A 15,730-nucleotide genomic window follows, 5' to 3' on the forward strand; every position below is an offset into this window, starting at 1 on the left:
ACGACTCAAGCACCCGGGAACTTGAACTTGATAAAAACATTGAGTTTACATCGGCATCTCTGTGGGCCTAGTTAGAGCTCAACAACGTACGGCCGTCACGAAGTATAAATGTATATGTACTGACCTAATATGCTCGACGAGCATGTGCATCTTTCCTAGGTGTTTGCATATATAGAAAACGAACTCCTGAATAGCCTCGTCACTGGCCGGCCCGCCGACGAAGCCCCACCCCGACTGGTCGAAATAATTAGAGATAATTGAATCATTAGTAAATCATTTCACTCAACTGACTGGGGACCAAACCCGCCCATTCATCTAACTCAGGGAGCGGCCCTGTGAGCGCCAAATAGTTCTGTCCCGCCTTCTTCCAGCTCATCCCCCTGTTCAGCTCCACCCACGTCCTCTCCTCCTCCAGCAGCGGCAGCATCACCCCTCGGCAGAACATGTCCAACACGATCCCCGCATACCTCCCCGATGCCTCGGGGGATGGGAGCAGCGCGTCTCCAGTCTTTACCACGAGGCGCCCTTTGGGGCGCTCAAGGGCCGAAAGCCCGAAGTACTCCCTAGCCTTGTCGATAACGACCTCATCAATCTCCATCCCTCGAGGTCTAACCCGGGCCAGGCGTCGAGCATCAGGCGGGCAGCTGTCCCCACACCCAGCCCGAAGATTGCAACGGGCCCACCGCCTGGGATGAGGGCGGGCAGGGTCGCGAACTCATCCCAGATAGAGCCCGTCCACTTGTCGGGCCCCTTATTAAGGATGCTGTGGGCGCACAGGTCCAAGTCGAGCAGCAGGGCCTAGTATTCTCGTGTTTCGATGATGATGAGGTCGTTTTAGACCGTTTGAACCGCCGTGACAACCCGAAACTCCTCGGAGGATGATGGTCCTTGCTGGAGGGTGCATGAAATCGTCGGAGGAACAATAAGGATGGATTTGCTCCAGAAGAAATAGTTCGTGGGTGAATTTGAAGATGAATAGAAAATAGGGAACTGGTCATTTTCATCACGGAGGAAGAATTTGGTGGCGAGGCTAGAGAGCAGCCGCTGCATTACGGCTGTCAGTGGAAAGACGCAAAGAGAAGAAGATATAATAAACGAATTCTAAATTTAGATGAACTTTTTACGGTTACTAAAGTCCCTTCCATCACAAGCAATCCACGTGCAGTTTGTTGATGATGATGATATTTCCACGAACCACCTCCAAGTACACCTGCAAAGGGGATACTTGGCTGTGTTCAGATTTTTCTCTCCGTCCCTCAATCTCCAAGCGAGCTTATGAAGCACAATGTGTGCGTGAGTAGATATGTACCTCGTAATTATAAAAAGGAATTTTTATCTAAAATGACTCATAATTTGTCCGTTTTGTCAAATCTATCATATATTTTTTTTTGTCAAATCTATCTCATAGTTTACTTTTTACATCAAATCTATCCCGGCATTATCTTTTCCGTCCATATCTAACGGCCGTACTGACGTGTCATGTGGAGAGATAATGGGCCACACTTGCCACGTAGGCGCCAAGTCAGCACGGCCGTTAGATGTCGACGGAAAAGATAACGTTGTGTTAGATTTGATGCAAAAAGTAAACCATGAGATAGATTTGATAAAAAAAAACATAGGATAAATTTGATAAAACGAATAAATCATGAGTCATTTTAGGTAAATATTCCATATAGAAATTTATGGATACGGGATATTATCCTATGTGAGAGATATTCAGAATATTATATCTTATTCGGGAAACAACCAAAAGATAGATGGGCTGGCCTGCGCCTGGCCGATGAGCTCGACAATGTTCGTCGTCACGCTGTGTTAGCATATTTCTACTTACACTTTATTAAGCTAGACGAACATGGGTATCTTTCCTAGATGTTTATGTCGTCAATACAAGACGACTAGCCTTTTAACTGGCCGGCGGCGAAGCCCCAGACCCCGATTGAATCGAGATAATTAAAGATAACTGAATCGTTAATAAATGATTTTAATGTCAAAATCAAGCGCCAACTAACCTCCACTGCCTCACATTGTCCCTCAACTGGCTGGGGACCAAACTCGCCCACTCATCTAAATCAGGGAGTGGCCCTGTGAGCGCCATATAGTTGTAGCCCTCCGCCTTCTTCCAGCACAGCTCCGCCACGCTGCCGCCTCCAAACACCGCTCGCATTGCCCTTATCGTCGGGTTCAGCTCCCATGCTGGAGCCCAGCTCAGCCGGACAATATCAATTCCACCGCAGTTCACCATAATCCGCCCGCCCGGCATCAGCCTCCCCTTCAGCTCCGCCCACGTCTCCTCCTCCTCCAGCAGCGGCAGCACCCTCCCGCCACCAAACAGGTCCACCACGATCCCCGCATACCTCCTCGATGCCTCGGGGGACGGAGACAGCGCATCCCCGATCTTCACCTCAAGGCGCCCCGCGGGCCGTTCGAGGGCCGACAGGCCGAGGTAGTCCCTCGCCTTGTGGATAAGGACCTCGTCGATCTCCCACCCCTCGAGGTCCAGCCCGGGCCAGGCGTCAAGCATCAGGTGAGCTGCCGTCCCACCCCCCAGCCCGAGGATTGCAACGGGACCATCGCGCGGGATGATCGCGGGCAGGGCTGCGAACTCGTCCCAGTAAGACCCCGTCCACTTGTCTGGCCCGTTGTTAAAAATGCTGTGGACGTTCTGGGTCGAGTCGAGGAGCAGGGCCCGGTATTCCCGTGTTTCGATGATAACAATATCATTGTAGCTCGTCTGAATCGCCGTTACAACCCGAAGCTCCTCCTCCTCTGATGCTCCTTGTCCTGGGGAGGATGAGGCGGAGCTTGCTGGTCCCTGCTGGAGAGCGCATGAAATAATAGTGGTCGGAGGAACATTAAGGACGGATTTGCTCCGGGAGAAGTAGTTCGGGGTTCGATTCGGAGACGAAGAGAAAATGGGGATCCGAGCATTGTCATGGAGGAAGAATTTGGTGGGAGGTAGACGAGAGACCAGTGCCATGACGGCTTTCAGATGATGAACAGACTCAGAGTCCTCACTCCTCTCGATGTCGTGCCTGTCAATTCAAAGATGAACTGAGGAGAAGATAAGATTGGGGCACAAGTGTAACATAATGGAGTGGAAGGGCTGAATTGGGAATTTATTTATTTTGGTTTTTCTCCACTGAAGATAATTCTTCACTTCAATTGGGCCCCAATCTTACCTGACCCCTTAAAGAGGAATTAGTCTCAGGCAATAAATTAAGACTTATGAGCTCTCGGTTTCTCCCTGTGAAGGGAATTATATTGGATTGCAAGACGGTTGATTTCTTTTCTTTTAGGTGTCCATGTTTTCAATTCAGTTCCTAATGACTTACTTCAATTGTTGTTAGGAGACCTTGTTGCAGTTTATGCCCTCGCATTTGCTTAGTTTAATTTATTCCCGGCTCAGACTCCTATTTAACCCAAAAAAAAAAACAAAGAGATCTTTCTTTTTATTTGTATTTTTATTTTCATGATAAAGATAGAATAATTTTTTTTTCATTTTTTAAGCTTTATGTAGGAAAATAAATTCTTTACATTAATTTTGAGGCTGGGCCAATCCAAGGCTGGCCCGACTTTGTTGGGCCTGAACACTTAATGGTCATATGATCAACCTAAGCTTGATATTCTTCAAAAAAACCAAAACTTGATACAAGTCATGACATAAGCCTTGCAACATAAAGTTCCACCATTGCGTGTGAAAAGCTAGTTTTTTATTCATCCAAAAGTGAGAAAATTTGAATAAATAAAAGAAAAAGGAGGGAGAGGAATTACCTTTAGAGCAAAACTAAAAAAAAAGGAAGGAGAGATGAGCTAAATTCACATGAATCAAGGAGTCAACCAAAAAAAAAACACACACACACACACAAAGGATAGGTCCACGTATCATGAACGAATGCTAAGAATTCTTATCCTATGTTCTTCTAATGTCGAATAATAATGTACAAAACAAAATATAGTTCATATTAAATTTAAACTTTATTAAAAGGTAATTCATGACTCACGTAACTTTTTCTTTTTTTCTTTACATAGTAATTGGCTCTATCTATTTATTACATTCACCGTAATCGAAGAGGGTTCAATAAACTTTATGCGTTCGTAAGTCCTGAGGATAGTATGAAAGTGGGCCCGGTTTAATCACGAAAGGGGTCTCCTACCTAGGCAATCTCACCACCAAACAGCATCAGAAGACCATCAACAACGGGTCAATAGACAAATCTTTGAAGTTTGAATTGTGAAAAGTAAGCACAAAGTCATCTGGACGAAAAGATATATTGACCCCTCTTATTGGTATAACAACGAAGGCAGTTGAGATCCCTTTTTTTCTATTTTCATTATTTCTTTATAAATAAGAAATTGAATATCTTTTTTTCCCCCCTTTTCATTATTTCCTTTTTTTTTCTCTATCTATATGTAGGAAATTACATATTCCTCCGACTCTCCGGCTCTCTCATGGTTACATGTATCCCATCATTTTATGAAAAATTATGGAGATGTTGTTCTGTCTTGTAGAACTGAGCCAAAATGGTCGGCACAATTAGCAACACCCATATACTGGCAATGATACGGAACAACGGTAAATTGTGCTTTAAGTGGCAAGCTTTAACTGTATAAGTTCAAAATTCCATTAGAAATACTTCGTAATTAGAGTCAAGTAGAATCCCAGATAAAATTAGCCTCAATTATTAAGATGAGAATACCCATGGTTTCACGACTACAACAATACTCACATATATATATATATACGTATATATATGTTGGGAAGGGATGTACTCAACCAAACAATAACGCAGCGATTAATCTTCCTCCCCTTCTAGTGTAATCGAGATAGGAACTAATCAAATCAACCAACTAGCAGTAAAGTAAAAGAACACCAATAATTTTACGTGGAAAATCCCGATGTGGGGAAAAACCACGAGACCAACTCCGAATCAACGATCCACTATGAATGAAGGTTATACAATGTCTTTCATCAAGGGTAAACCCTTGGATCACCAAACTCAAGAGAAACACTCTCTTGGATCACCCAAATACTAAATTCGTCACCCACACCGGGTGGTTCACAAAATCAGCTGAAACAGCACCTACAGAGCTCGAATAGAAATTCTGACCGTTCAGAAGTTAGCCCCACGTGTTGTGAAGCTGCTGTCAAAATTTCGTCCCAATCGGAGTTCGTTTGATGTCCCGATCGAGGTTTGATCTCCAGCTGCGCGCTGCCCCTGTTTATCCGATTTTGCTCTGTTCTTTTGTTGCTGCTTCTGCTGATCTGCTGCTTCTGTCTGCTGCTGCCGCACCTACACTGATCTGCAGCTGTTCTGCTGCTATTTATTCCTCAGCTAGTTTGCTGAAATATTAACCCTAACAAAAATGGGTTCTTGGGCCTATTAAAGCCCGATAAAAGCCCAATACAATTTGAGCCCAACTTCCTCCAAATTGGAGGGATACCCAACAAACTCCCCCTCCCGACTATTTGGAGGCTTCAAGCATTCCGTCTATACTTCGGCAAACATGAAGTTTCTCCCTAGCGAGAGGTTTTGTCATCATATCAGCTCCATTCTCATCGGTGTGCACTTTGTCTAGCTTCACCAGCTTGGACTCCAACACATCTCTAATCCAATGAAGCTTGATATCGATATGCTTCGACCTCGAATGGAAAGTGGGATTCTTGCAAAGATGAATTGCGCTTTGACTATCACAGTGTAGAACATACCTTTCTTGCTTCAAGCTCAACTCCTGCAAAAACTTTTGCAACCACAACATCTCCTTGCAACCTTCGGTCACCGCAATGTATTCGGCTTCCGTTGTAGACAAAGCGATGCACTTTTGAAGCCTTGACTGCCATGAGATAGCTCCCCCTGCAAAAGTCATCAAGTATCCCGAAGTGGATTTCCGGGAATCAATATCTCCTGCCATATCCGCATCCGTATAGCCCACTAACTCCGGCTTACCAGTGCCAAAGTGTAAACACACCTTGGATGTTCCTCTGAGATACCTTAGAATCCACTTAACTGCATTCCAATGCTCTTTCCCCGGATTGGAGAGAAAACGACTAACCACACCAACAGAATGAGCGATATCTGGTCTTGTACAGACCATGGCATACATCAAACTTCCTACAGCTGATGAGTAAGGAACTTTCTTCATCTCTTCTTTCTCCTTCTCACTTGTAGGACATTGCTTCGAGCTAAGTTTGAAATGAGAAGCAAGTGGTGATGAAACTAGTTTAGCATTACCCATGTTGAACCGATCCAAAATCTTCTCGATGTACTTCTCTTGAGAAAGCCAAAGTTTTCCACTTGATCTGTCACGAGAAATATGCATCCCAAGGATCTGCTTTGCCGGTCCCAAATCCTTCATGGCAAAGGACTTGCTGAGCTCTTTCTTCAACTCTGCAATCTTGCTCATATCATGACCGACAAGCAACATATCATCCACATATAACAGTAAAATGATAAAATCACCATCCGAGAATTGTTTCACGAACACACAATGATCTGAAGTTGTCCGTGTGTAGCCATGGCTCAACATGAAAGAGTCAAACTTTTTGTACCACTGCCGAGGTGCTTGCTTAAGCCCATACAAGCTCTTTCTCAGCCTGCACACCAAATGCTCCTTACCTTTAACTCGGAATCCTTCAGGCTGCTCCATATATATTTCTTCCTCCAAGTCACCATGCAGGAAAGCTGTTTTTACATCGAGCTGCTCGATCTCCAAGTTCAGACTAGCTGCCAGTGCGAGAACAACTCGGATCGATGACATCTTGACAACGGGCGAGAAGATCTCCTCGAAGTCAACTCCTTTCTTCTGGTTGAAACCTTTCACTACCAGCCGAGCTTTGTATCGAGGTCGCGAGTTCTCTGTCTTCAACCTGTAGACCCATTTGTTCTTCAATGCTCTCTTACCTTGCGGTAGCTTCACTAGGTCATACGTGTGATTTTCAGACAAGGAGTTCATCTCCTCATTCATCGCCTTCAACCAGTGCTCCTTGTGCTCATGTGCCACAGCTTCATCATAGCACTCAGGTTCTCCCCCGTCAGTCAGTAGCACATACTCATGAGGCGGATATCTTGTAGATGGTCGTCTTATTCTATCAGATTGTCTAGGTAGATCTGCAGGCTCTAACTGTAACCGCGAGCCTGTATCATCCGTAGTCACATCATCATCTACCTGAGGAATCTCACCCCCAGTCGTGGTTTCTTCATACTCACCAGGTACCTCTTCCACTGGATGCTCTACATCAACCGGTACAGGAATAGAGATCTCGTGAGGATTGCCTACTTTGGCCTTCTCTAACTTTTGCAAATCCTCGATTGTCTGGTCCTCAAAGAAGACAACATCCCTGCTCCTGATGATCTTCTTGCTATCAGGGTCCCAAAGCCTGTACCCGAACTCTTCATGTGCATAACCCAAGAAGATGCACTGTTTTGCCTTGGCATCAAGTTTTGATCTTTCATCTCGAGGAATGTGAACAGATGCCCTGCACCCGAAGACTCTGAGATGCTTGTATGATACTTTCTTGCCGGTCCACACCTGCTGGGGTACATCTCCATCAAGTGCAACTGAAGGTGTAAGATTAATAAGATCAACCGCTGACCTCATTGCCTCGCCCCAGAAAGGCTTAGACAGTTTCGCCTGAGAAAGCATACAACGAACTCTCTCAACAATTGTGCGGTTCATTCTCTCTGCAAGCCCGTTCTGCTGTGGTGTCTTCGGTACCGTCTTCTCAAGTTTGATACCGTGAGTCCTGCAATAGTTCTCGAAAGGACCCCTATACTCACCACCATTATCAGCTCTGACACATTTCAGTTTCATGCCCGTTTCTCTTTCCACTGCTACATGGAAGTTCTTGAAAATCTCAGTCACCTGATCTTTAGTTCTCATAGGGTAAGCCCAAACCTTCCTGGTGTGATCATCTATAAAGGTCACAAAATAGAGAGCACCACCAAGAGATCTATCCGACATGAAACAAACATCAGTATGCACAAGGTCAAGTATATGATCGCATCTAGAGGGACGACTTCTAACAAAAGAAACTCTCCTCTGCTTACCAGCTAAACAGTGATCACAAGTGCTCAAGTGCATACCTTTAACGGGCAAAGACTGCTTTCTAGCAAGAATTTGAATACCTTTATCGCTGATATGCCCAAGTCTCCTATGCCATAGCTCGATAGGATAATCCTCAGCAACATTAACCTGACCGGAATTGTGTTTGGCACGCAGCCTGTAGAGAGTGTCGGTCTTCTGACCCCGTGCCACAATCAACGAACCCTTGGAGAGCTTCCATCTCCCATTACTAAATTCGTTACTATAGCCTTCATCATCAAGCTGACCCGTCGAGATTAGGTTAAGGCGAATTTCTGGAACATGCCTCACCTTCTTCAGAAGCAACTTGCAGCCAAGCTCGGTCTCTAGACAGACATCACCAGTACCGACAATCTTGCATGACTGTCCATTTCCCATTCTCACATAACCATAGTCCCCGGTAGTGTAAGATGAGAAGAAATCCCGATGAGGAGTGACATGAAACGAGGCACCTGTATCTGCAACCCAGGTAGAGTCCTGACATGTGAAATTCACATAGGCTTCATCACAAATGATGTAGGTCTCTCCATCAGATGCCACTGCTGTAGTGCCTTCTTCTTTCTTGTTCTCACCGTTGCCATTCTGATTTTTCTTCAGAGCTCTACACTCCCTTTTGTAGTGTCCCTCCTTTCCACAGTGATAGCAAGTGACCACTTTCCTCGTCTTCGACTTTGATCTACCCCTCGATTTGCCACGTGAGTTACTATGCTTGGAAGAGAAATTTCTGCTTTGACTTCTCCCCCGTTGTTCAGTAACCAAAGCTTCAGACTGAATGGAAATCCCCGAGCCTTTCCTTCTAGTCTCCTCATTAAATAAACTGTCTGTCACCGTGGCCAACGATAGCTTCCCGTTTGGCGCAGAATTGCTTAATGCAACCACGAGTGTGTCCCAATTATCCGGTAGAGTCCCTAAAAGTAGACAAGCCTGCAACTCATCGGGTAATATTATCTCCAGGTTCGTCAACTGGTTAATAATATCCTGGAAATTACTCATGTGCGCAGCCATATCACCTCCATCCTGAAAACGAAGATGAACCAGCTTCTTCACGAGGAATGCCTTATTTTGCGGTGTCTTCCTCGCATAGAGATTTGTCAATTTATCCCACAAAGCTTTTGCATTTGTCTCCTGAGCAACATGATGATAAATACTATTGTCTATCCACTGCCGAATCAAACCAATAGTCTTCCGATTTGTGCGTTCCTAAGCCTTGTCATCCTTATCTTTGGGTTTCGCGGAATCCCCTTCAATGGGATCGTACAAATCCCTGCAAAATAGAAGATCCTCCATCCGAGACTTCCATATAGAGTAGTTGGTTGCATTCAACTTGAACATAGATCCTGTAGATTCCTCCATCTCGAAAACACCGAAAAACTCAAACTTCTCTAACCCGAGGCTCTGATACCACTTGTTGGGAAGGGATGTACTCAACCAAACAATAACGCAGCGATTAATCTTCCTCCCCTTCTAGTGTAATCGAGATAGGAACTAATCAAATCAACCAACTAGCAGTAAAGTAAAAGAACACCAATAATTTTACGTGGAAAACCCCGATGTGGGGAAAAACCACGGGACCAACTCCGAATCAACGATCCACTATGAATGAAGGTTATACAATGTCTTTCATCAAGGGTAAACCCTTGGATCACCAAACTCAAGAGAAACACTCTCTTGGATCACCCAAATACTAAATTCGTCACCCACACCGGGTGGTTCACAAAATCAGCTGAAACAGCACCTACAGAGCTCGAATAGAAATTCTGACCGTTCAGAAGTTAGCCCCACGTGTTGTGAAGCTGCTGTCAAAATTTCGTCCCAATCGGAGTTCGTTTGATGTCCCGATCGAGGTTTGATCTCCAGCTGCGCGCTGCCCCTGTTTATCCGATTTTGCTCTGTTCTTTTGTTGCTGCTTCTGCTGATCTGCTGCTTCTGTCTGCTGCTGCCGCACCTACACTGATCTGCAGCTGTTCTGCTGCTATTTATTCCTCAGCTAGTTTGCTGAAATATTAACCCTAACAAAAATGGGTTCTTGGGCCTATTAAAGCCCGATAAAAGCCCAATACAATTTGAGCCCAACTTCCTCCAAATTGGAGGGATACCCAACAATATATTTCCTTTGAAGAAAGCAATTATTCAAATTTTATATATGTTGCTGCCATGCAAAAATTGTATGGTTGTACACGTATCCATGTAGCCTCAGTCAATTCAAATACAATTATTTGATCGAGTCATATGGCTTTTTCAAGGGGAACTCATCCATTCGTAGTGTGAGAACATGTGATGAGGGTGAATAAGACCTAGACAAACCGACCACAACCCACTGAGCAAGTGTCATGGCGAGAGAGGCCTATAACATATCGAAAATTTTCTAATCCAAAAAAAGATGGCAATATAGCGACATATATCCTCGTAAAATCAAAAAATTTCATGTCCCACTTACATTTTTAAACCTTTATTTTTTTTGTTCCTTTAAATACCTTTTCTCTTCTTTTTTTTATTAAGTTATAGGTCTATTTTGTAATCAGAAAGGAAAAAAAATTCTAATTGTATCTTAAATTTAAATAATAACGCGTCAAAATTATCTTCTACATATATCATTTGCATTTTTGTTTTGTTTTTGCTTTTCGAAAGTGCTTAGGCAATCAGTGAGTTAGACAATAGCACAGCACACATCATTGAATGACATATAAATATGGCAGTTGAACTTTCCTTTTTGATGATTGTCCACCTGCTTTTCTTTCCCCTTATAAATTTCCCAATAAGGATTTTGACATTGGTCCCACGGTTGGTCGACATTATATATTTATACACACATATAAATTTATCATTAATAATATCCTAAGATTGGATTGGTTTCTCGTTTTCAATTTACCTCTTCACTTTTTCCATGTTTCCTATATAACCCGTTGATGTAAGAGAAGACATTTATTGGTGTGTTATAGGACCCGCTAGCAAAAGTAATTCTTTCAAAAAGAAATTAAAAGGAAAAGTTTAAAGGTTTACGTTACTATGATAAGCATAAAAGTGGATATAGAAGTTTTGCAAGAGACCGAGGTAAATGTTTTCTTCTTTGTATATAGAAGTTGTATAGTTTTTTGAACGAGAGTATGCCTTCTTTTATAAGTTACGCACCCATTTTCTAAAAGATCTAGTCAAATAATGTCGATATATATATCAAGCTGGTAAAGACAAAATGAAAAGAGGTCGAATATATTGTACATCATTTGCTAATCAGATAAATAATTCGATTCAGTGAATTCAGTATCATAATTCATAGGCCTCACTGAAGTTGATTATACTCGGCTTTTATATCAAAAGTACTAAACGTAATAGAAAGTGAAGAAATATTTAAAAAAAAAACATTTTCAATATTCTTTTACCAATTTTAATAGAAACTGAACCTTAATTGTAATTTTGTTTGTTAAAAGAAGGCTCATAATAAAAGAAAAATAATAAATAACTAATTAAGGGGCACGAACAGTCTTATTAATTACCAAATTTGCAATTTCTAAGTCAACAGACGAGGGCGTGCATCACTACGCTACATCATCTTTTGATACCTCAATGGTAATCTTAATTGAGTGGAAAACAAAAGGTAACAAGTACATGGGCACTACATTGCTTAAATCATGCCAAACTACATGTCATTTCAAAATATTTAAGATGTCACGACTATATAATTTAAAAAGATATTCTAATTAGATACAATGTGATCTATTTATTTATTCATTAACAATATTAGTATGCTATTGAAGTGAATTTTGTTTTTAAAAGAGGGGAAAATTTTCGGGTTTATTTGTTTTTTATTTAGATAAAAAGAGAAATTATACGAAATTACATTTAATTGGATAAAAAAATTGAAATATATCAGTCACCGGATAGACAAAAGTCCTAGGAATAATTTGGAAGGGTACTTTCCTCGTGTGACCCATAATTAGGGTTTTCTTCTAAGGGGACACCCATCTTTATGGGACATGCTGATGAATTGAACCTCCTTTTGTCTCCCCACTCCCCTCCTTAATAATTATCGTCTTCCCATGAATTCAACTGATGATAAAAGATTAGACTTTTTTTTCTTCCACGGGAACCCCACGCCTCTAATCAATATGGTTTGAATGAATCATTGAAAAGGTTCCCAAGACGTCGATTTTTGGTGTGTTTTGATTTTTCCTCGACTCGTTGCATTTTCAACCAAAAGATAAAATGTAAGGAAAAATAAAGATAGAAGTAGAATAATGTCCTTGCCACGAAGATCTCTACAATTAGCAAAAAGTTATGATATATTTCTTCGGTGTATCACATCGTATATAAAAGCTGAAAGGATTTTGACTAATTCAGGCGTTGAAGTATGATCAACATATTAAGAGGTAAACCTCCTCCGATCGCAGATTTTCTTGTTTAGAAGACTCGAACCTATGATCTCATTGAAGGAATAAGTATCGAGTCACTTGAACTAAATCCGCGATTGGTAAAAAAATATAATATATTACCCAATGGATTAACACAATATCATCATTTGTGTGTTGTAATATGTGATTGGTGTTTTCTGATATTGTATAACGAGTTAGGATAGTCAAAGAATTTATATGACGATTCATCTACGACTATCAATTATCGCAACATTAATCATGAAATAGAAAGATTTCCCGTAAATTGATCAACCAATTAATCGTGCGTACGTTGCACCAATAAAAGCATGATATCTTTCATTGTACTTTTCCTCCCTCGGATGTTGATATCCTTTTGTTTTGTTCTCATTTATCTTTCAACTTTCTTATCCACTTTTTCCAATCTTTGACTCAATCGGCCAACACGGAAAGGTGGATTCAGAAGCCGATCAGAAATAGTAAATTTCGATCTTTCGATGTATCAACATATATAAATATAAATATATATATATATATAAAGTCCGTCCTTAATTTCATATATATATATATATATATAACAAACTAAGACCTACACACACACGTATTGATAAGCATGGAAAATTAATTCAAAAAATGCATGATTAAAATTAGTACAAAAAAGTGAAGAAAGGCCTATATTAAAAAAAAAAAACGGAAAAACAATATGCACGCTCGAATATAGCCTTAGTCTATGTACATTGGCTTATCATCATCATCATCATCATCATCATAGATTCAAACGCATCGATCAAAACCATGTTCTACGAAAATAAATGCTGTTTAGCTAGTCGAGACACGCCTATGCAAAGAATGAGCACGCGTCTCGCCTTCAAATCATCATCAATCATCACATCGAAATAAATTTCCACGGATCTGTATGATGAGTTTGCAAAACTGTGATGATATAATATTAGCAACGTTACTGGGTAGGTTTGTCGAGGAAGAATAGTCCAGTGGCGGCTTTACTGAAGGGAGGTGGCTCAATGGCCTTAGAGGTGGCAGCCACGGAAGAGGCAGCAGCTGAGGCGGAGGAGACACGCTCACAAGATGGGCACATAGTGAGGGTGGTGGCGGGCAGTTGCATGTAGAAGGGGCTGCTGGTCGATTTCAGGGCCCTCAGCTCCTGAAGTTCCTTATGCAGCCTCCTGTTCTCCTCCGTGAGCGTCTCACAGCACTTCTTCAAGTACTCGCAATCCACCTCTGTTTGCTTCAACTTCGTCCTATAAAATTTTGTGCATTATACGCGTTTGAATTAACGATTAAGAGTTACCGTTCATAAATACATATCGAATCCAAAGCCATGCTATATGCATAAGTCCATGATGATGTTACTATGATTACCAGATTTTACTCAGTGGCAAGAGTGACCTTTGATATGTATGTGGGAGGACATAATTATGCGCCACTTTGGAAATGATTAATGGAAATGAAAAGAGCAATCATGCATTTCTTTTTGTGAATTTTGATTTAAGTTTCACTAATTAACCGTGAATATATTTCTTCCTAAGCCGAACTAAATAACTATTTGCGTACCTTGCTCTTCTATTTTGAAACCAAACTTCGACTTGCCGAGGACGGAGATTTAGCTGCTTAGCAAGTGCAAGCTTTTGTTTCTGCATCAATTATAATTAGCAAGAACCCAAGTAAATTAACATTTCGGACCTTATATTAATATATTAGAGACAAATGTGCAGCTGCAAATTAACAGCTCAAAAATTAATACTTAATTTCTATATCATATTTTATCATTTTCAAGTTGAAATAAAAAATAAAAAGAAAAATCGTACTTTCCATAATTTGAAATTTTAATTATTGATTTCTAAATTATATAATTTATGATTGAAAAACAAGGTGTGAAGAAAGTTTGCTGAAAAAATCGAAGCAATGTCCCCTAAGACATATACACACGCACAAATAACTATATATATATATATATATATATATATATATATATTTATCTTAGTAAATTTGGCCAAAAAGCATATTTCTATAACAATATTAAGATGAAATTTTTTAGATATATAACTTAATGTTTACCGACCGGATTAAGAGTATGGTGCTCCTTAAAACTCTCTTCAAGAAAAGCCGATTGTTCCTTAGACAGCCGGAGCTTCTTCGTCCTGCTGCTCCCGCTCTGATCACCTTCGTTATCGCTTGCTCTTGAGGACGATGTTTTCTTCTCGTGGCGATTATTGATCCCCAGGTCCATTTGGAATGACGAACCTCCACTGTTTAGGGACGACCCGCTCGAAGAACCGGCCCCGGAACTCCCACCTGTGATTTAAAATTAAATCAAGGGGTAAAAGTCAGATAATAATCATCAATCGTGGAAATCAGAAAAACGATCGCAGACTGTCGGAGAAACCCCGAAAGCAGTCCTTTAGAATTTCAAATGGTATCGGAGCAAAACACTATCAATTCTTAGCTAAAAGAGTAGATATGATGGTTCCGATTGTCAATACGATGCCCGGAGTATATCCGCTTGGTATAATATACTTACCCTTGTGAGGGACGACGGGGGTGTGAGGGAGAAGATCAAGCTGGACGGGTGGATCCATGGAGCCACTTGGTTTAAGATCATTGTCCTCTTCATCCTGAGCCATCGCCGAATTCAAAGAGATCATTTCTAGTCTATTGTGACGATGATCATCATCACCTTCTTCTTCTGTGTCTTCTCCGCCATCGCTTGGACACGAATTCGATGACCGGCCCTTGAAGAGTTCTATGATCTTGTTGGTTGAATCAGAGGGTTTTGATGAAGCCTCTCCTAACCTCAACCCAAGCTCCATGAGAGAATATGAAAGTGAGAAAGTTTGTGCGGTTGAATTTGGTACAAAAGCTTCTATATAAATATATACATATATGATATGGTGATAATATATAATAATTTGAAGGACCAAACAGCAGTCAAACTTGTTTTATTTCTTCGTCTTTTCTTTTAATTTTCTTGTTTTCATTTCTTTTTTGGAAATGCATTTTGACCCACTAATCACCCTTGGGTGGGGGGTTTGACAACCGGAAATCCTTTTGACATATATCTCCATCCACAGTAATAAACCCTAATCACATATTTTCTACATCACATATATATGTGTGTGTGTAGAACTATATGTGACTTAACTAATCTATTTACCTACCCAAAAAAAAAACTAATCTATTTAGATTGTGGTTCAAGTTAATTAGACTATGACCACGCTTTGCATGAACATTGTTGAGAATTGTTTAATATATTTATGACACTTATAATT

General features: G+C 41.2%; 2 protein-coding genes across 2 annotated transcripts; both read right to left on the bottom strand.

Moving 5' to 3' along the window:
• On the bottom strand, positions 1-3,067 carry LOC116189569. The gene is made up of 2 exons (XM_031519285.1): positions 2,010-3,067; positions 1-1,210 (listed from the first exon to the last, which is right to left on the bottom strand). The coding sequence occupies exons 1-2, from the start codon at positions 2,975-2,977 to the stop codon at positions 1,108-1,110; spliced, it is 1,071 nt and encodes a 356-aa protein (XP_031375145.1). The 5' UTR covers positions 2,978-3,067; the 3' UTR covers positions 1-1,107.
• Positions 3,068-13,045: 9,978 nt separating this feature from the next.
• On the bottom strand, positions 13,046-15,317 carry LOC116187172 (homeobox-leucine zipper protein HOX11-like). The gene is made up of 4 exons (XM_031515781.1): positions 14,983-15,317; positions 14,524-14,756; positions 14,016-14,095; positions 13,046-13,702 (listed from the first exon to the last, which is right to left on the bottom strand). Exons 1-4 carry the CDS (start codon positions 15,269-15,271, stop codon positions 13,402-13,404), a joined length of 903 nt encoding a protein of 300 aa, XP_031371641.1. The 5' UTR covers positions 15,272-15,317; the 3' UTR covers positions 13,046-13,401.
• Between the last annotated feature and the right edge of the window lie 413 nt (positions 15,318-15,730).

This window comes from Punica granatum, chromosome 8 (genome assembly GCF_007655135.1).
Source record: "Punica granatum isolate Tunisia-2019 chromosome 8, ASM765513v2, whole genome shotgun sequence".
Taxonomy (NCBI): domain Eukaryota; kingdom Viridiplantae; phylum Streptophyta; class Magnoliopsida; order Myrtales; family Lythraceae; genus Punica; species Punica granatum.

Excerpts from the sequence above, each read along its gene's own strand:
- LOC116187172 (XM_031515781.1), bottom strand. The coding sequence starts at position 15,271 with ATGGAGCTTGGGTTGAGGTTAGGAGAGGCTTCATCAAAACCCTCTGAT. Across the intron at positions 14,096-14,523 it reads AGCACCATACTCTTAATCCG|AAACAAAAGCTTGCACTTGC; the intron begins GTCGGTAAACAT and ends TAATTGATGCAG. Across the intron at positions 13,703-14,015 it reads TTTCAAAATAGAAGAGCAAG|GACGAAGTTGAAGCAAACAG; the intron begins GTACGCAAATAG and ends AAAATTTTATAG.
- LOC116189569 (XM_031519285.1), bottom strand. The coding sequence starts at position 2,977 with ATGGCACTGGTCTCTCGTCTACCTCCCACCAAATTCTTCCTCCATGAC. Across the intron at positions 1,211-2,009 it reads GACAATGTGAGGCAGTGGAG|GTGTACTTGGAGGTGGTTCG; the intron begins GTTAGTTGGCGC and ends TCCCCTTTGCAG.